General features: G+C 34.2%; 1 protein-coding gene across 9 annotated transcripts in view; it reads right to left on the bottom strand.

The window, feature by feature from the left end:
- The window catches only part of Dsx (transcription factor doublesex), a 231,709-nt gene that overhangs the window by 202,092 nt on the left and 6,962 nt on the right, over nt 1-22,655 (bottom strand). For 5 of the 9 annotated variants that reach the window (XM_076309405.1, XM_076309401.1, XM_076309403.1 and 2 more), the window contains exons 2-3: nt 18,998-19,508; nt 15,282-15,519 (exon numbers count right to left, since the gene is read on the bottom strand). In XM_076309405.1, the coding sequence (XP_076165520.1) occupies nt 15,282-15,519; nt 18,998-19,276 (517 nt within the window). In that variant the 5' untranslated portion in view covers nt 19,277-19,508. Of the gene's footprint in view, nt 1-2,668; nt 2,820-15,281; nt 15,520-18,997; nt 19,509-22,655 lie in introns of those variants that run through there. The other 4 variants (XM_076309409.1, XM_076309406.1, XM_076309407.1 and 1 more) reach the window with 4 other exon arrangements.

Below are 22,655 nucleotides of genomic sequence, written 5' to 3'. Positions count from 1 at the left end.
CACCTTTCAAATTTTAATTATTAACGTTTCGAATAAATTCTTCGAATAACGTTTTATTCGAATAATCTTCCAACAGGAAACATGAACGGAAGGAAGTTATTCAAATACTATTTTATTCACATAAATCCACAAATAAAGGTACCATATGTCAATATCATCAACAGCGGCATCGATATCGACATCGACACTCGATACGACATACGCAGCTGCGAATGTGCTCTTGTGAATAATTAATTTATCACCGGATCTTAAATAAGGTATATTTAAAACGAGAAAATAACTAAAACTACGAAAAGTAAATATTGCAATTTCATTTTTTGAGCAGCTTTTAGAGTTCTTTCAAAAATCTGAAATTCCACCGTGTAGAAACACGTTGTGTACAATATATAACTATGTTTGAGTTGGGCATTATTCGAATAAAATTTTATTGAAATAAATTAAGCCGAAGACTGTTGTCAGACGAGCGACTTTTTACTGCACAATCATGTTTTTTCTTCTTCCACCAACTGAAAACAATAAATATAGACATACGAAAGTCTGTCGTTTTCACACGTCTGTGAGATATATTCATTACTATTGCATTATACTTTCGGTAACAAATTAATTGCTATCGCGTAACTCATTCCTTGCATTCTTTAATGAATTTAATATTTAATTCCTTGCATTTATATGTCTAATAAATCCATCTATAAAATCGCGTTTTTATTCTGGCGTGGTTTATTTATTATTAACCCTATATTAAGTTGACACGAAAGCCTGTTTCCATTCGTATACCTGATGCATGAAATATAGTTAGGTTATAAAACTTGTAGGGAACAAAGACAATAATTGTAGGGTGTCAAAGCTTAGGAACGATCCCGGCCGATCTTTTTTGCGCGGTAGTGCGTTTAAAAATATAGGTTTTCCAGTCTAGAGTATTTACGTGTTTGGACATAATTTTTAACCGTTTGTCACGCAACACAATAGAGAATAAAAAGTATAGAGTTCGATGTTAAATGCCTGTTTGCGTTTGATAGCAACTAACAATTTTCAAAAATTGCATTGTACGATTTTAAAAATAATTTTAAGTATTGGAAAAACAATATTGCGTAACGTTGTTTAGTTCATTGAGCATGAAAAATACAGCTTTGAGTTAAATTTCAAATTTTTACCTGTTTCATATTTAAATAATAGTAAATAAGATTTATTTATATAATTATCACTATGATTATATAAATAATTATAGGACATTAACACAAATAAAGTGTTATACACAATTTTTTAAAGTTGTATAGAGTTGTTCTACATATTTAGGAACATTTCAAATTTAATATATGTAATTCATTTGCAATTCATAATTTAATTTCAGAAATATTAATAATTAACATTACTAATCAAATGCAATTTGATAAATTGTAAGTTGTTATCAGTACTAAACCCAATACGTTAAATTGTCATTCATTATTCAACGAAATTGTCTACATTGATCAATAAAATAATATGGTAGAAAGAAAAATTTAGTTTATTGCCTAATTTACTTATTGTCTCTAAAGATAAATATTTAATTTTGATTCGTATTTTACCACGTATAAAGGCATTCCTCTACTCTGTCTACTTTCTGTTGTTATATATATCGACAATAAATAATGGACAATAAGTATTGAATTGTTTCCTTTTTTATTACTTCTGCATATTTTGTAGTTTCATTTCATTGTCACTATAAGTACTCGTAACAATAATTGAGTGCATATGTGTATTGTATGTAATGTACAGTAACGATACATACCTATAAGATTACACATAATGATTACGTATCGTCCCTCGCGTTAAAATTACAAAGTGTGTTCCACGATGCAAGTTTCTAATACAATTGTTTCGCGCAAGATTTCGTTTTCGAGGAAACGGAGTTTGAAAATTATTCAAGACTGGCAACCACTGCTTCAGATTCAGAAATAAAACTTCATTTCATACAACTATCGTACAAATAACCCGTGTTCATATACCAAAAGTATGTAAAAAAAAAAAAAAAACACAAACTGTATTAGCCAGAAAATAAAATCACCGTGGAAATGATTTAAAAGACCGAGTCGTTCGGCAAGTAACACGAGAAGTACAATGTTCACGTGGCGATTTTCATCTTGACCTACCCTCGGCCGTGTTTACTACTGACGGCGCACAAAACTGGAACTGTAACCCAAGAAAGTCGTAAATGCTACCCCACAGCGCCACGCGACCCCTAAAAACAGTGCACCGACCGTATCGTGTAACAAGAAAGGTTACCTCTCCGTTTAGTCCTTGTACGCTCTCCGGAGTCTATAAAAGGGCAACTGATGAGATTTTGTAAGTGGACCGGGCTATCGGCGTGAATGTCATCGATTGCGGTAGCCGAGAGGAGAAAGAAAGCCGACCAACTCCTACGAAGATTTACGAGTTAAAATTTCGAGAAGGTCGGTGCTAGAGTCAGAGGCCCGGTAGTCGTAAAAATTGGTAAAGTTCCGTAACAGAGGGAACAAAAATCCCTTTCTCTTTCGATTACCGTTCTCTTGGAACGATGATCGCCGCGGTATGAACGCGTGCCGTTTCCAGCAATCCCGAGACACGTAAAAACTGAAGGATTACGCTCTTTATGCAAAGGAAGGCTTTTCTTTTTTGTCGAGCGAAATTAAAATTGTTTATCGTTCGACAAGCACCGACCGAAGTTAGGGATCGTAACTTCCTTCGACGTTAATGCCTGTACGTATAAATTCCGACTAATTGCACCACTCTACCACGTACGATTGACGGAATCGCATAATGACAGTTCCACCGCGAAGTGAAGTCCTGGCACGACAAAGGAAGCACTAAAAAAAAAAAAAAGAAAAGGAAAGAAAACATTAAATCTGTCCTGTTATCGCAAGCGTTATCTCCGTGAGTTGTGCACGTTATCAGAAGAATGAATATTTCTTGCTAGGCTACCGGGGAGATCTCGCGCGATGAAGATTAATCTTTACAACCAATCAAACGCCTGCTGTTCGCTAAAAAGCATGCTTTCGTTTTATTGGGAGAATAAAATCGGCTTGGTTAACCACGAAGTTCGTACGGTCTTCTCTTTCCTACCTATTAAGGCCTTTTTCTCATACGGTTCACACCGAATGTCTTTGCATGTACACGTACCGCTAATTGCTCGCCAAAAAACTTATCTACGTCGTAAAACATTATTCCGAACAAATATACGTTGAACCCCTACTGACTCGTCTCGCGATGTTTATGATCCGTACATGCAGTGTCCGGTAACCGATGGTGCAACTGCGAAAGATTTTCTAATTCGTTTTATTCTTAGCTTGTTTCTATTAATTAATAGATAACGCGTATTCGATACTGGTCGATAGAAATTGTGAACTTGACTGTTTGGGGAAATTCTTGAATAAAAACACGAAGGAGAAAATCAATTAACCTCGTTCTATATAATATTCGTTTTATTCTACGTTCTTTTATTTACTTTTGCGCACAGAATCATTTTATAAATTGTGAAATTCATTGACAAACACTCTGTGGATACCACGCAGATTGTAAATTTAACCAGTGTCGAAAATATTCGCGCGCGAACATTTTTCTAGGTTTAAAAGTATGTTCAATAAATAGTTGTATATATTGTACGAAGAATCGCTAATTGGAGAAAATAAAATTGGTACGTCGCATGTGAAGTTTATGTAATAGTCGACGACTTTCACAAAGAGTCTATTACAAAAATAGAGAAGAAAAGTTCAATGAAAAATTACAAATCATTTTCCGAAACGATGTAGGAAGAAATAAAACTTACACGATATGTTTTAACACTCAAGTTATGGGAGCAAATGGAAAATTTAATCATCACCGTGATATTCCTACACGGCTATCTACTTGTATTCGATAATTATACAATACGATCGATACAGTAAAATTAATTTAAATTATTTTTCTCGATGCGTAGGTAACAGCTCGTTAATAAATTACGCGCCATTTTCTTATCGTCTGTTTCAAAACCGTTCTTCGTCGACAAAGGATTGAAACCAACAATTGGTGAAACAGGAATCAATTATTTTATGAAAATTCAATAATTTGTACCTCTTTGTTCTACTACTTATTTAGAAAAAATATCATAATTATTCTTTCCCTTTTTTCTCATTTATTATCCTGCTCTACTTAAAGTACTACACTTGAGTAGTAAAATACTCAACAACCGATACTAGTGCCACTTTTACACAATTTTTATTATCATTACAATATTAAACGCGTATTTGCATTTTATTAATTTATTCTTCCAGGTTGGTACACTACTCGCGATCGTGTTCGGTGTAACATTTACATCGATATATTCAAAAACAATAATGCAAAACCAATCTGCATTATATATTTTTCTTCGTTTTACAATCTCATTATGTTTGCGACGAAACAGGGGTTAACGAGGTATACGCTGGAACAAAAATTGTCGAGCTTATAAATATTTAGCATTACCGATGTAAATATAATTTAATAGATTCACGAACGGCAGGTAAGGCTCAATGTTTATGCGCATTTTACAGGAGAAACTTTTTTTACCTTTGCATGACATCAAATTTTAGTCGCTACGATAATTAACCACGGTGTATTTCTCAATGTTGAACACCAAAGGAAGTATTGTTACTACTGTGTTGCCAGAATCTTTATCGTCCCGTTGTAAACACTCGAAGCACTTTCTTCGAGAAAACCATACTTTTCCCCGATGTTCTCTATACAGACGTGTCTGTTCAAATGGAAAACGTATCCAACGTTTTTATCGTCTATTACTTAACCAGAATCGAGCACACAACCGGAGGATTTAAAAACACCATGAAACGATCGGTAAATCATTCCTCCGTGCGCAGGTAACTGGGAATTATTTATAGGCGGATAGAGTTAAATGAAAGTTATAGTCGTGTGCTTTTTGTATTCCAAAATACAGCGCGAGCGGAGGCCACGAAACGAAGAACCAATAACGTGTGCGTATATCATTTCCTTTTTACCAGAATATTTTCAAACGGCTGCGTAACGATCGTGCAGCACAATTAGAAGAAAAAGAGCAAGAAATTATCTTTACGAGGAGGAATAAAAAAGGTAATTATGAGAACGGAGTAGTTGTGTAAGTGCCACGCGTCAGATGGCCGAGTCGCGCGGGATTCAAAATGGCGATGACACAACGTCCGGCGTGCATATAAACGCGCGGGACCGACGTTACGTTTTCGCCAGTCGTGTCTTTCGTCGGTATAGCAACAAGCGACGCGTTATTAAAAGGCTGTGCTCGATGCCTCGAAATGCAAGCTCGTAAAGGCGAACTTTACAACCCCATATACCCTCTATAATCACCTCTGGGTTCAACAACGATTCCCTATGTCCGTGTACTTCCGTCAAACTTTCCGCAGTATCGCTGGCCACGCCACTTTTCCATTACCAACGATGATGCGAAGACGACGACGACGACCCCTTCCCCCCCTCTCGTGTTAATTTCATCATCACAGATCCGTGGAAATGCGCGGGTTGTAAATCAATTAAGGGGTTTATGGCTCTTTACGTGAAAGACTATCGTAAACCTCGGATCGCCGCGTTCCACTAAAGAACTACAGATGAATGACAGAAGCCCTCGAGAAATTTCGTTATTAGCGATTATTAGACGAGGTGGAATCGTCTTGAATCCTTTATTGGCGTAATTCCTTTGCGTTTATTGGGTTCCCGGTCTACCGTGAAGATGCTTTTAGTGATCGCGACTAATGAATTAACGACCGAGAAAATGCCACTTTTTCATTTATGAAGTGGACGTGTTTCCTTTGTCGATTGTTAGCAGTGTGTAGCGTTCTCGCTACTATGTATTTACAGTTTTGTTTAACAGATACAGAACGTTTTCGAAGCTTAACGGGGGAAGGGATACTTTCGACACCAGTTCGTAGATCATTCCTTTCAGAGTGAATAAACAATTTTCTACTTCGAGAATATAAGTTATCTATGTACGAGCGTCTATTTATCGCTCACGATAGGAAGATACGAAGTGTGCGATAAAATGGAAGGAAACGTTTCTTGAAACGGATTAAAATAATAAAGTGATCAAATAGTTTTCTTACCGTAAGCAATGAATAGATACGGATAAAAACTTGCATCGATATCGCTTATTACAACGGAAGGATTGATCTGTTGACCTATTTGTCGGCTAAGCATTCTATATTCAGTTTAATAGGTAGTAAAAACTCGCAAAGTTTCGAACCACCTTTGAAAAAACGTTGTGCATGTAAATTTCCTTTTTCCTCCGATAATTTTTCTTCTGGTACGACGGTTTTGCGATTTTATCAAAAGCTGCCCTCGATAAGGTAAAAATATCTCGAGTGTAAGAAACTCGTGTTTCGAGTAACAAGAGTAACCGTTACAATAATTGTAGAAGAACGAACAATACAGGAACTGGATAAGTCGAAAAGGATTAAAGAAAAAAAAAAGGAGCCCTCGAGAATTAGTACAAATCAAAAGCTACTCTCGATAAGGTAAAAATATCTCGAATGTACGAAACTCGTGTTTCGAGTAACAAGAGTAACCGTTACAATAATTGTAGAAGAACGAACAGTACGGGAACACGATGAGTCGAAAAAGGTTGAAAAAGAAAAAATAGAATAAAGATAGAGTGTCAAAGATACACGAATCGTGTACCACGGGGACACAAAAATCTGTCACCGTTTCCAGTTCAGTTTGCGCATGAACGAGCACACAACAATGAAAGGAAATAATTTAGTTACGAGTGTACGGTGGTCCGTCCCTACCGTTCCAGGCTCGTAAAAAATGTTAGGATCGTTCGTGTGCTATCCCGATAGGAAATTGTCACGGAACTCGGGCAGAATCCTGTCCGGACGGACCGAGACAAGCCGGTGTACGTCAATTCAAGTTTAGCGGTTAGCTCGCGCGCAGACTTTAGCCTCCTTCGAGCCGTTTACGTCCGTGAACAAACTATTTCATCCGAAAGCGAGCAAAATAACGATAACTTTTAAAAACGAGCCAGATCGTAAAAGCAAAAGCGAGCTCCTAGGTATCGGCTTTGGTTATAAGTTCGTATTATATTAGCCGAGTACGAACGACTCGCCGACCAATGGGGACGCTCGTAAAAACAGGGTTAACATTCGCTTGGGTTGTCAAGTGAAAGAGTGGCTTGAATTTCGTTAGGATCACTGTGAACGACGTTATAAGTACGTTTCGTTTGGTTATACCGGGCGTTCCGAAGCTTTCGCTCAAATTAGAGCCACCGGCCAAACCGAATCCGCGAACACTCCCGATCGTAATCACTGCGGACTTTCTAATAAATTTTATCATCCAATTGGTATGCGTACTTCCTTTATTTAAACGAGACAGTTTAAATACGATTGTGCGAAAGTAACGTACATGTAAAAGTTACATTATCTTTCTTAATGATTTATTTTACGTATGTTGAATTATATTAAAAATACAATAAGAAAGTATAATTTCAACTCGATGGTTTGTTACGAGGTCTACTTCGAATCGAATACAAATATTACGGTATCGCGATTTTTCGCGTAGCTGCGTAAACGGCATGCGGAAAAATGGCAACGGTATAGAAGGTACTTGAAAAATTAAATTATTTCATCCAAAAAGATAAAACAGGATTTTAAGTACTGTGATCAACCCCTGCAATAAACGTCCGAATACACACACGAGTAGAAAAGATCTTAAAATTACAGTTAAGAGTTGTACATTTGCCAGTATACGTATACGAAGTTTAAATTGTAATTAAGATGTTTTATTAGAGTATTGTTTATTAACTTGCATAATTTTGTTGTAAACGAATTACACAAATTAACGAAAACAATTTTCTTCGTAATTTTTCAAATTCACGTACGAAACATTGAATAGAAATGAACAGATACAGGGCTTAGCTACGTCATTTACGTTTATTATGAATTACAATAAAGTTAATTTGCCTGTTTGTGTATCGCCTGATATTCTGTAACGAAATATCGACATTTTACAAAACAGTCCACATTTCATACTTTAAAACTCGGTTCAATTCTCAAAGTATACTTGCAAGGTGTTAATCTCTCTGTTGGTGAATGAGAAATAATTTCATACTGAAACTTCTCGATACTGGTCTCGTACTCGGAGCCAATGGGAGATTTTTAACGAGTATGGTAAACAATATTATTCCAAGAATCGACGTTTTTCACCTGAATCTGACATTAAACGTCGCATGTACCGCCCCGACGAGGAGAATGAATGAGACACACGAAGAAGGAGTGGGAAACAGCAACAGTGAATGCATCTCGAATTACGTACGTTCGATCGGTGTATTAATCGGTAAGACAAAATAATAATTTCGATATTTTTCATAATATTTTCATTAAAGTATTACCCATCCATTGACAATTGATAATACTCTCACGGTGATGTAGTCGCAGATATGAAAATTTTAATTTTTATTATTAGATATTGACAAGGATCCTTCTCGATGGCTAGTCGATTTTTGTTTACAATAGGTTGTTCGATAAGTTTTATCGAACGACGAAATTTCTTGAGCAATCTAGCGCTATACTGTTCGAATGACAAAACTTATCGAACAATCTAGTACAACTGCCATTCTCGCGAATCGATCGGTATAAATGATACCAATACTTTTATCGAAATAAAAATCCGGTCTTTTAACGAGGAATTACTGTAACGTCGATCAATATCATAAATCTCGAAAATTGTAGGTAACGTATAACAGACGTTAAATTAAAAGAACTGGCGGACAGTGCTCCGATTGTCCTCCAGGAGAATAATGATCGTTCATTAATCGGATCTCGTTAAATAAAATTTTGTACAGTAATTGCTAACGTACGCGGATAAATAATAGTCTTTCGATGAAGTCCACTGAATACCAGCCTTTGTCCTCAGGTCTTGCGACAAGGGAGGTCTGCTTATCTGACAAATATAATTACTTTTATAATTATTTCGCTTTATTGACCGTTCTTGGCTGAGTTCAATCTGTGCAGCGAGACCTTAAGTAAATACCATGGGAGAAATAGACATAGTTTGAGAAACGCATAATTTCGGTTGATTGACAACTCGCATTGTGTAACAAACTACAATTTGTTGAATTGCAGAGTTTGTAGCAACGGCTGAATATTTATTCAAAAACAGAACACGATGCGAAAATATATTTGTACCGTACACCTGTTTAATATTATATTTTTAATAACTTGGTCACATAATTGATAATTATCACAATGTTAAATATTTTTCTTAAAAAGCGTAACCAAAGTAACAAGTAAATAAACCTCGGAGAAGGTGTAACGAGCGAAATTTCAGTGGAAATAATAATTTTTCTTTAATCGGTCGGTTACTTTCTTTTTACAAGTTTCAGCATAAATTTTAATCAAATAATGATTTCAAATATCTCGCATAATTAAGACATCGAATTAAGCAACGGTGAAGCAATTAACGTGCGCGAAAGAACAATTAGCAGTAATTAAAGCAATTCAACCGATGCGTTTCGAAATACGTAGACAAAGTCTCGTTCGTAGAAGTTCGAAATAGCAAGGAGCGAACTTTTTTTAAAATGGAACACTGTTCCTAAGTATAATAATTTGTTATGGGGAAATGGCGTTTCGTTATTTTTTATAATACCGTAAGTTAAGGCAGCGTGATACCGTTACAAAATCACCGCGAAGATGGCAGAGAACCGGAATGCATACACATAGATTAGAAATCTACGTTGGTAAGTGGCAGCTCTCACCTACTGCACAAACTACTCACCTATCGACCAGCTCGATCGAAAAGATCGACGTCTAATAAAACCACAAAGCTTGACAAAACCCACACATTCGATAATTAACAAGGAAAAGAAGAAAATCGCTAATTAAATCACGCTTTCCTTTCCTCGACGAGCACGTACACGTATTGGAAAAATTAATATTTTGTCTCGGTTTTCTTTCGATTAGGCAACTCGAGAGTACGAAGCAATGAATCTGAAACTTTTTCTTGGATTCCAGGATTAATTACTCTAAACAGAGTATAATTTATTTTAAAATCATTAAACGATTTTAATACACGAACTGTAAACTTCTGTAAATTCAAAAACCTAATTTGTCAATTTCCGAGAAGAATGTGAAGGAAATATATGGAACAGAATCTTTTATTATTTATATCATTGTCAAACAATTCGAAAATTTTTTACAGACAGATGTCAAGTTATTCTTGAGACGGACCCTTTTCTACAAAGTAATAAAGATTGATTTTCTTAATACGTATGTAGCAGTTTATTGAGTAAAAAAGTTAAAATTGTGAATAAAATAATTTTGTATCATTTTTCAATACTTGGAAATGTTCGTTCGCAAGTGTCTTATCTGACCATTAATAAATTTTTAATTAGTTCTTTTCTCTCACGAATAATTAATTCTTCGTATATTTTCTTTTAGATTTCTAATAAATAATACTGTAATAAAGATAACTCGAAGAATACTAGAGTCCAAAACGTTTTACTACAATACATTTATTATGTTAACGATCGAAAATTTGATGATGAAGCTAAAACCAGTTCGTTAAAAAAGAATGAAATAAACCACTCCTGTGATAAACCTGAACTAAGGAAAATTTATTAAACGTATGAAATAAATAATATTTTCTATATTTGATTTAATAAACTTGATATTTTCTATAATTTATTTCGAACGTGTTACTTTTTCGCCTATCCAATGCAAACCTTTCAATTCACTTCTTCAGGGATGAAAGTAACCACTATATTACAATTGAGAGTAAATATAGTAAAAATAAGTAAACGTAAAAACATACATAATTAAATTGATAATAATTATGTATTTCTCGCGCTTTTCATATTATTTTCGATACATGTTATTTCGATTGCTGCATTACCGCACACTTGTGTTTTGTGTATTTTTCGGGCATAATACTAAACATTGTTTCTACAGATACAAACCCAATATCTTTTAACTCCAACAGAATCTACGTAAGCGAATATGATGGTCCTGCTTAACCAGATCAAGTTAATCACAGTTTACGCGAAACTCGACACAAATTGTATATATTTACGTAGAAAAGAGAGAAAATCGTCACGATTACGCGAAACAAGTTCTCGTATTGTATTCGTTTTTATTATTTAGCCTGTAGTTTGTCTCTGTTTGGTAGCGGTGGAGAATGATGCTGCTCCGTGAGCAGAGGGTGGGTTCTGTAGGTGAAGCAAAGGGGGTGACTAGAAATCGAAGCAAGCAACAGGTTGGCAATCCCGGTTTTGAACATGTACATACATGTAGCTTACATGTATATTCATCACAAGCAGGTGCACCGCAGTTAATGGGCGATGGGCATGCATATTAAGCAGTTAGGGTTCAATGCCGCGCGTATCACGCTAATGAGGGCCTTTAATTTTTATCGGCGAGCTACGTTTTGTGATTCGGGAAATGCCGATGCACACTAATTCAACGCCGGTAGCGATTACGTGTATACTAGATGGAAAAACTGGTCGCAATAACTATGTCAATAGTGTATAGACATTATGTCTAATTTATATTTGATAAGAAAACGAACGTAGAACGTTTTATTTAACGATTACTGTATATATGTTCCATGTTACCTTTAAATCTCGATTTATATTTGTATTAACTTTTCTATTACTTTTACATTAAATATATATATATATATATATTCTTATTTTGCACTAGATTTCGTGTAACAGTCACATTGGTCACCGATCTAAAAAATAATTATACCAACTTAACGATATATTTTTGTATGGATATTTTGTGGTATAGTAGATATACATATTTAAAATTCTGTGATTCAACTATACTTTGTTAAAAAGCGAACCAATGCATCCAAATGTTACACTTGTATCAAAAATATTTTATAGCCGATGTTACAACTGTAACTGAAGTAATTTATTTTCGATGCTTTTATTCTACTTGAAACGGTTTTGTACTTGCATACGAACTGCACTTTTTCTTATTTATATTAAATTCTTCGGAATGGTATCGGTAATAATGCACAGATCTACAGATTTTCGTAAGATATATAAATTTGTTAACGGTCCGCGTGTTTTATGCTATTTTTGTGTTCATAAATGGCACGTTATAACAGTTACTGTCATAAATATTTTATGCGATCGATAGAGTGCATCGTAAATTATTTTCGGTTTTTAGAAGTCGAAGAAATTATACACGATGAGATATCAGTACCACGTACGTAAAAGAAAGAATTGGAAAGCATTCGATTTTCAATATCGATTAATTTGTAACGAATACTTGGTCGATAGCAATATCGTATTATACCGAGGATGTACCAATACTATTCTAAATGTGTCCGCAATAAGAAACAAAATTTAATCGATGTGAAACAAACAGTGAAAGTAAACTGATTCAACTTCGAGTAATTACGAAATCTAATCGGTAAAAATCTTTGCGCGAAACTGTAACTATTGCAATTGCATATTTTACACTGATTTCATTTTCTTTCGTATCTTTGAGACAATCTCAATGACTTTGGTACCCACTCGATATTGTACAGAACATTTATTACGAAAGTACCGATAGTACAAATTGATGCCGAGTATGTATGTGACATGAACTTAAATGTATATTATTTATGTCTCGAACTTATCATTTATTTTTGTCTACAAAAAGTAACGACAGTGTACGTGAAAGTACAGTAACCCCAAGTTAACTAAGACCTTTTAAGGAGAGATGGTAACGCATTCGTTCCTGAAATCGACTTCTCGTATCTTGAACTGAAAAAACAGTTACATGCAAATCGTCCAACGAAGAAAGTAAATTAAATACATCAAGAATGAGCGCGATAGCCAGCAGTTTCCTATTAGAGGCACTCGGTTGTCTAACTTCTAAGTAATACTGCACGTGTATCGACATGAGACATTAAGACACCCTAAAAATTACTATATTCTTCGTTGTATCTTCATGAAAGTATTGTCGATAAATTGGTGAGATTTTCTTGATGAAAATGAGATAAAACATGACCATATCGAATCATATTTCCTCCTACGTATAACGTACGAGTATTCGAATTATTTCTCAAACACTTTTAATTGCATATAATTAAAACTAGTCTGAATGAAATCATGTTTGGTCTTATTTTTGATAAGACAATCTTACCAATTTATCGATGATACTCTCACGAGGATATAACGATAAATATAAAAGTTTTTCATTTACATTAATAACTACGAGACCAACATGTATGCAGCACTGGTTTAAAGTTCGGCCAGCCGGTTTTTAAATCTGCAGCTGCCGACGGTTCGAGCTGAAGGACATAAATAATGGTGGGAATAATTTGGTACGTTTTATCGAGAAACGAACGCAATATTTTAGCGAGGAGTTACTGTAACACGATAAGTTTCCACACCTTATTTATTTATTCGTGAATCTAATAATTTGTGATTTTATTATTATATAAATTGTTAAAAATATTACCCGGTCATCGCATATAAAACTGTTTCAGAACGAAAGCAGGCATTAACCGATTTTAATGAATTTTTCATGTTTGACCGGTGTTATCACTTTTTCCTTAATTACAGATTTTATCATACACGGTATGCGCTATTCCTATTCGAAAAAAAAATATCCTCTACAAAATAATTACAGGTTCTCATCTACGAGCAGTAATAAAGAGTTTTGCACTTAATAACGCAATTTTTGTAGGAAGCCTACATCTTGCATAAAACGAGCATGATTCGAGTCATTGCATACTTTACTAAATAAGAAAATCGTTTCAGTATACAACAATCTAGGTGTGCTTAGCAATACAGTGTTTTGTATTATTCGATTTTATCGAACCATCGTAATAAATCTGTACAAACAGATCAATATTTACAAAAACAAATATAAGTAAAAATATAAATTGCAAATATTTGAACTTGATTTTATAAAGAATGAAACTTTGTATTGAAAAATTTAATTTCACATTTTTTACATACACATGTATTTTGTTAAAAGGAATTAGTACGACGATAAAAAATGGTTTCCATTGAATGTTATCTTAAATTACATTTTTCAACAAATTCCTTTATAAAATTACTTGGAAAAAGAATTTGCTGCTTCCAGAATCAATTTTTATACCTACATATGCCTCTGTCCATAAGTCACCGGAGACTCGGTAAATGCAAAATGAACGAATTGACATGAAACAATGTAAATTATGAAATAAAAGTGACACATTATTTCCTTCAAGAAAATATATATCGTATCGTACGTTAACCCTTTAAATGTCCAATCGAATGATAAAATAAATAGATACAACGAGAGAAGGTAGAGAAAGGAATTTAAATATAACAAGAGAAGGTAGCAAGAATATTTTTAACAATTGAATCCTAATCTGAATTTGCGTATTTAAATATAACGAGAGAAGGTAGCAAGAATATTTTTAACAATTGAATCCTAATCTGAATTTGCGTATTTAAATATAAGAAGAGAAGGTAGTAAGGATATTTTTAACAATTGAGTCCTAATCTGAATTTACGTATTTAAATATAACAAGAGAAGGTAGCAAGAATATTTTTAACAATTGAATCCTAATCTGAATTTGCGTATTTAAATATAAGAAGAGAAGGTAGTAAGAATATTTTTAACAATTGAATCCTAATCTGAATTTGCGTATTTAATTATAATGAGAGAAGGTAGTAAGAATATTTTTAATAATTGAATCCTAATCTGAATTTGCGTATTATAACAAGAGAAGGTAGTGAGAATATTTTTAACAATTGAATCCTATTCTGAATTTGCGTATTTAAATATAACAAGAGAAGATAGTAAGAATATTTTTAACAATTGAATCCTAATCTGAATTTGCGTATTTAAATATAAGAAGAGAAGGTAGAAAGAATATTTTTAACAATTTAATTCTAATCTGAATTTGCGTATTTAAATATAAAAGGAGAAGGTAGTAAGAATATTTTTAACAATTGAATCCTAATCTGAATTTGCATATTTAAATATAACAAGAGAAGGTAGCAAGAATATTTTTAACAATTGAATTCTAATCTGAATTTGCGTATTTAAATATAAGAAGAGAAGGTAGAAAGAATATTTTTAACAATTGAATCCTAATCTGAATTTGCGTATTTAAATATAACAAGAGAAGGTAGCAAGAATATTTTTAACAATTGAATCCTAATCTGAATTTGCGTATTTAAATATAAGAAGAGAAGGTAGAAAGAATATTTTTAACAATTGAATCCTATCTGAATTTGCATTCTTCCAACTGAATAAGTGTCCGGTGATTTATGGACGGCAGTGTATAAAAACAAAGATGAAATGTAGAAATCTGTGATCACTCACCGGATTGCGATTGCGGCAAGTGGGGCGTTGTTCCAGTATGGGGGTGCAACGAGGGTAATTTTCTGGAAGTAGGAATACTGATGACACCACCGAGACCGGAGTGCACACCGTTGCTGCCGTGATTGCTAATAGGCGAGTCACCGCTACTACTATCGTAACTACCCTCGAGACTTCTGGCCGGTTGAGAGACCGAAGGAAGTCGATCACCTTCCACCCCGAATGGCGGTGGATCCACCTGCTAGGAAGAGATCAATTACGATCGGAGGCCGACGAGATAAGGAGTTTATTTGAAATTATCGCCGCTGCGAGGCGCACAGGAAATACACAGCGGCAATTTGCCTTGCATTACATGCAGACTAACCTGGTGTTAAGAGTATGAGATATACGAAATAATCATAGCCTGGTGAGATTCTTTTCAGGCAATTACAGTATCTATGATTCCAAGTCGACGTTTCGATGACCGAAGTCAATGATGCACTCGTTAATGGAACGATTTATTTCGAGGAAGCACGCATTTCTGGCACTGTACGTGTTCAATTCACGCACGTAAATACATAGATTGAGAACGTTAGCAAAATATTATCGACGAGATAAACCGCGGATACAAAATACCGTGTCTCGTCCCGATACCAACACCTACGAATTTTTTGTCAATATTCGAGTCAGGTGTAGTTCAAAATGAACAAAAAATGCATTGAATGTTCCTTCATAATTACGTAATAAATGGTTCCAATTCCATGTACTCGTCTTTGAAACAAGATACTTTATGGAATATTCTCTCACATGGGGTGAAATCTTACAAAATGTACCGATGTATCGCTTCTCCTTGGAGAACTAGTGCATATTTTGCACACTTTAGTCACTAGGATCTAGTGGGATATTTCTCCGTTTCTGACAATGAAATTGGCACGTGAAGGATTGTAAGATGGGGTTCTCTTGCTATGTATACTTAATTCTTTCATAGTTTAGTCTGTCGAGTACTGAACTGTTTAATCCACTAAAGACACGGGCAAGGCAATGCGCTTGAACAATTTAAGACAATTTCCTTTTCATTTGTCTCCTTGTTACATTTCATTTTTGTCAAAAATAGAAAATTGAACTATATTTGATACCAGTATGGTATCGATTCTCAAACTGTTCACGTGTTACAGTAATTCCCACTTTGAGTGACAAAATTCGAACCGCCAATTTAGTCGGAAATGAGGTAGGTAATCGTTTTTATCTCAGATTGAAATCTGGTCACGTGTAAACTGTACGACGAAGAAAACGAATGTAACACACCGAGGGAAAATGAGATCGACTATAACAAACGAGTTTCGTATTACCTGTGCTCAGGAATCGAATCATGAAATACGAAGTTTGATATTATTGAAGCTTTTCAAAAGTGATTCGAATAAAATATAATAGGAAGTAGTTTGAACGAAATCTCGCTAGAGAAGTATTAAAATTGCAGATTTCATTAATAGATGAAATTCAATAAGGGTCAATGGATCCGCTCATCCTACATAAATATAAATAATAGCGGAGACGATTTCGTTATTTATATTTAAGTGAAAAAATTCATACTTGAAAGTGGAAATTACTGTATATTTCTTTCATTGTTTGCAATTTTTTTTTACGTAAAGTAATATTTTCTCTGAAAATGGATAGCGATTGATTGAATGGCGATTGTGCAAGTGATCCCAGTGAATCGACAAGTACAAAAGAAACAAAATAATATGAGACTATATATATATATATATATTGTGTTTCAATGTTTACTGTACACAACACCTATTATTAACGTGAATAATGAGAAATCAAAACAAATGGAAAAATGAAAAAATGAACGAAAAGTTTTATACGTACCTATCTCCCATTTTTCGCGTTGATACGAACATTATATTCTTGGCGGTAAAAATGTTACTTTATCAATGTAAAAAATCAGCATGCCCTGAACAACGCGTATCATACAATGATAGTAATTCAATTCAACGTTAACGGGAGGAATTTCACTACTCGTCGATTTACTTGTATCACATTTGGAGTCTCCAATCAAGCGATCGCTATTTATTTTTACTGAAAATATTACTTTACATAAAAGACAGCCACGAGAACAATAAAAGGAATACATCTTGTGCGAACAGGTTTGAGAATCAATGCCATACTAATTCCAATGCAGATTAATCCTTCACGATAGACATTAATCCTTTGCGGACGGATATCAAGATATGCTGGAAACATACTTTTATCGTTTGGACGTGCGTCGAGAAATTCTCGACAAACTCGTTGCCATAAATCAAGAAATACTTCGCTAAATTAAAATACAATTTATACATTGGATGAAATAATCATTTTTAGATGCACAATAATTTCTTGCCATCTGTTATAGTCCAATACTTTTTATACAAATTATTCATCTATAAATTTCAAATAAACGATAACAGGAAGACAGAGAAAAAGGAAATGGTGCACGATAACCAAATCAGTAAATATCTATAGTAGACTAAATATTAGGACGTTCTAAGAAATATTGCGCCTATTTAGACTTTTACGGAAGCTCTGTGTTCACGATCAACGTCGTCGTCATTGTTGAATCACGTCTCGCTCAAAAAGAGCACAATCGAGAAACAATAAAAGTATACAATAGCGAAACGTAGCAAAGAATTATAGTTTTCATTGTACACTTATAATTTTGTTATCAGTGATGGAACGAAAACCTTAAAACATTGATTTTTGTCACAAATTTACTCCAAAAATAATCGGAACGAACAATGAAACTGCACACCAATGTAAGATACATTTTTGTAATTGACAAATAAAAAAAAGTTTCCTAGTAATGTATTAATAGATATATGTACTTTGTTTTAATAGAGGGTTTAAAAATAGCAGGAAGCAAAGTGAGTAAAATGTTTAATATTAATGAGAATTTCTTAATAATTCAATTGCATCGCATAGTTAAATGTCTTTGACGAACTAAATAATTCCATACTTGACTCCTTGGACGTACCTCCAACAAACAAACCTATGAGAGAATTAACATAGCAAGAACATTTTTTCTAAGATGTCCTGTCTCTTAATTGGTAATTAATGTTTTTCCAGAGCTTCTATTACACTCTTTTAAGATCTTTCAGCGAAAAAAGGCGAATATGGAAGGAAGCTTTACAGGAAGAATGGTAGTTGAAGGGGGGGAATGAAGGGGAGACCTCAAATACAAGATATCTCGGGAACGACTCACAATATATCATTAATAATGATACGTCTTGTTGCTCATAACATTTGAAATAAATCTCAAATTATAAATCGATCCAAATATGTCCCTTTATATTTTTAAACAACAGTTTAGATACCCTTAAACAATAAACGCAATACGAAAATAAATTCAATACTTCTTGAAAGTAGTACAAATTCGAATCAAGATAAATGTCTCCAATAACAAATAAATCACAAGGGATTGAAACAACTTCTTATTTATACTTATCGGATACAAGTTAGAATTCGAATCACAGAATGGAATGTTTCACAATGAACGAATATAATCTACCATTGCATTGATTTCCAGATAGGATCCAATCTACGGAGTGAAAACAAACTGAATAGATCAATAATATGAGATTTAACAAAAATGAAAATAGACTAGTCAAGACATTCAAAAATGATTATGCGGGCAAAAGTGGCCTGTGGCTGCGAGATATAATAGAATTAAAAGCACCCCCAAGGAACAAGGGAGGACTAACCTCTTCTGGCGCCCTGGCTCTCACCTCATCCTGCGCCAGGGCTCTTCTCTGCGCCGTTTGCCTCGCCATCACTCGTTGTCGGTCCGCGGTAAGCTTACACATCTCGCACTTGCAGTAACGGTACTTACAGTACCTTTTGTGCCCCTTCAGGGGTATTTTTAATCGGTGGTTGCGGCATCGCGCGCAATTCGGCGGTGTACGCGGACTCACTGTGGTATTCGAGGACGAGGATGCGTTCGTTTTCATCTGGGTAGAAAGGGCCTCGTCCCCGTTTTCCATGCTTTCCTGCCGGTGCTCCGAACACGTTCAAATATACTTCCGCAAATCGATCGTTCGGCAATCAATTCCGTGGTTCATTTCACTTGCACACCTCACAGCGTGCAAACGGCCCCGTTCGAGGGCCTTTTCATCCTCGTCGGAAACGATTCTTAAACGGTGCTTGAACAGACAAGTTCTCGACAGATTGTCCTTATCCTTCCGCTATACACTTATCGGAGTCGAATTTTCCATTCTGGAACAGAAAGACGGTCGTGTAAACTCGCGAAAAGTTCATTCGTTGAAATGATTGCGCTACGAAATGTACGAGACGAGTCTTGCTTACGTGATGTAATGAACAACATACGCTCATACAATCGTGGAACGTCAACATTTTACGCGTGTCATTTTTTGTGTTATTTTTTGTATGTTTGATACATCACTTGAACAAAATTATACCAATCTGGACAAATATTTGACATAATATTTGTAATTCGAACACGGTGTAGTTTTATTCTAAATTATATCAAATCTGACAGCATACCGAAGAACGAGAACGAAGCTATAAGATTTTATAAATGACGAATAAATTGCTCGAAATAATTTTCTAGCGTTGTAGAAAATTTATTTTATTTATAATGATTGGAAGAACTATTACTTCTATAAGAAATACAGTATTTTCTAGGATGCATAGTAATTTGTAGCGTAATTGGAAAGGGGATATCTCTAAATACAACTAAAGTGTCAAAAATATCGAGTAAGTCGGTTTTGTAGATTCGTTATTTTAAAGATGTGCTTCTTATTAATTTATTAAACTTTCCTTGCGTTTGCAAAAATAGAATTAATTGCATTGCACTGTTGAATTTACATTTTTCATTGACTACTTAAAAGCTTATTAGGTAGAATGATACAATTTACGTTTTTCGGTTGAATTTATGCAAGTAGGATTTTTACACTGGAAATGGTGTATAGGATTATTTAAACATAGAATTATTTAAATATAGGATATTTAATGGTATTCGAATTATTTAAACAGTACGATCTTGTGTGAATGGTATAAAGGATTATTTAAACAGTACAATCTTGTTTAATCCACACCACAATATCTGGATGTAAAATTCATACATCACACCGCTACCCGTCGGATTGCATTAAACCTACACCAGAGCTGTTCATTTAGTGAGACCTCATCCGGTTCTGGTCTTATCTAAGCTGAAATTTGAACCGTGAACCAATTCAATAAATACTGTCGACAAGATACTTTTCAGCAAAATGACATACATTACTCGGAGTAATTAGATTATCTACTCAAATGACAACTTCTAGGTAAAGTATCCAATATTGTACAAGCTCCAGCTACATTGGATATTTAATATAAATATTAAATACACAATATTTCTTTCGGTCTTGAACTTCTAATTGTTGTCTCACATTGTCTAGAAACGTAACACCTTAATTGCTTGAGCAATAGAAAGTAATGAAACTCTCTTAAAGTGTATTGACAGAATGGAACTGTTTACTATAACACAAAATAAATTACTGTCATTCTCAGTTTATTATTTTCATGACATAATTTACATTTCTTATCGCTAGAAAAGTTATAATTATTTTTTGCGTCTAATTACACGAAAAATAGGATTCGATCATTTTCTAGTACATGTTTACTAATCCAAGAGATCGTTTCCACCCCTTGAAATCATAATTCATTCAGAAAACTTATCTTGATATACATATAGCAGCAAAATGAAATTTTTCTTTGCAACTTTACCATCTTTCCCGTTAACGTAAAGAGACACTTCTAATGATTATGATTTATGAAACTCTGATTAATTTTTTACATCTTTCAAATTTTATTTTATCCTACAAGAGGCTAACTCGTCCTAAAAGCTCGCTCCGCGTTTCAACATCGCTGGATATAATCCATTCTGTAATACACGATAAGAACGGTATTCTGTTCGTGTGAGTTATTCATAGACAATCGATTTAAAGTCACCTCTGCAATCTGTTCTTTCATACTGATCGAGCAGTGATCGATTTTAGAACTGTGAACACTTGGAGTTATTCAAACCAGTGTTCGACAGCGTAGTTCTGCTATTGTGATAGGTTTTTGGAAAAGATCGCATGAAAATTAATTCGATATCGACTCGGTGCTATAAACGAAAACATGGTTGTTAAGAGATGAACAGAAAGATACAGAAAGCAACCAAGCTAAACGGAACTAATACGAAACCTTCCATAATACAAAACCTGTTGGCGGAACTACCGACCGGTTAATGGAAACAGGGGACAGTGATTTAGAAGAATTCGGTAGGAAATTAAATTAGTGTTAATGCCAGTCAACTAAACAAAGTATTAGTAAGTTGGACTAGACCGCGGCGAGCATGACAGAATCTGCGGTTTCAATCTGAGATCTTCTGGATATTAAGTACAGGCTTTAGAGCCCTTCGACCCTCGATGCGAAAGCAGATAAACGAGTATCCTTAGATCGCAGCCCAGTTCTGCTCTTCCATGCACATATTATGTTACAGTAAAAGCTTACACTGCGGTAAACATATACACTTACTGAAACACATTAGTAAAAGTATACTAATTGATATGCAGTCAGAAAAAATTTACAAATTTCAAATTTATTCGAAATCTATCCTACATAATATTTCCACTTTATGTCTAGAATAATATCAAATGATTTCTAATCTTAGCAGTAAATTTCAACTTACTGGTAAACACGTAACTAATAGAATGGTTTCTACGCGTTTACCAGCGTGTGTGTAAATTTACTGGTAAATTTTATATTATTGTTTGTACCGTAACCGATTAATAATTTTAAATATTGAAACTATATTTTAATTTGATTGTTCAATTCGCCGATTACAAGTTTTAATACACTAAGTAAATATTTTGAAATATTCATCACGGTCAACTATTGATATTGTTGACTTTTAACCCTGAAATGGAGTACTACTTTGGCAATAATTCTTGCATAAAAGTTGGAAAAAGGCCTCGTCTAATTACAAATTGAGCGCCAAAGATCAATTACACCTTTCACGAATGAAACAAATATCAGACTCTCAAAATTGTAACAATTATCCATAATGAAAAGGTGTATACACATATGTATTTAAAATCACTCTGGAAACTAAACAGCATTACCTCAATAGCTTTCACAAATTATAAATCATGATAACAAATTAGATTCGCTTAACATTTTGCCAACTACCTCCGCGTAATATCGTGGCTCAGCTTAAACTTTTATAACTCCTTTACTGTAAAAATTAATAACAAAATATTTTTAAATAAAAGCCACTATATCTCTAAATTGAAGGGTAAAGTTTTTTGAAATTTTATATCATACTTAGCTCTTAACATTTATAAAAGTATTCGGTAATATTCCACTAATACTAAC

Source organism: Ptiloglossa arizonensis, chromosome 4 (assembly GCF_051014685.1).
Source record: "Ptiloglossa arizonensis isolate GNS036 chromosome 4, iyPtiAriz1_principal, whole genome shotgun sequence".
NCBI lineage: Eukaryota > Metazoa > Arthropoda > Insecta > Hymenoptera > Colletidae > Ptiloglossa > Ptiloglossa arizonensis.
The sequence above is the reverse complement of the archived record's forward strand: the minus strand, read 5'-3'. Positions and strand labels throughout refer to the sequence as shown.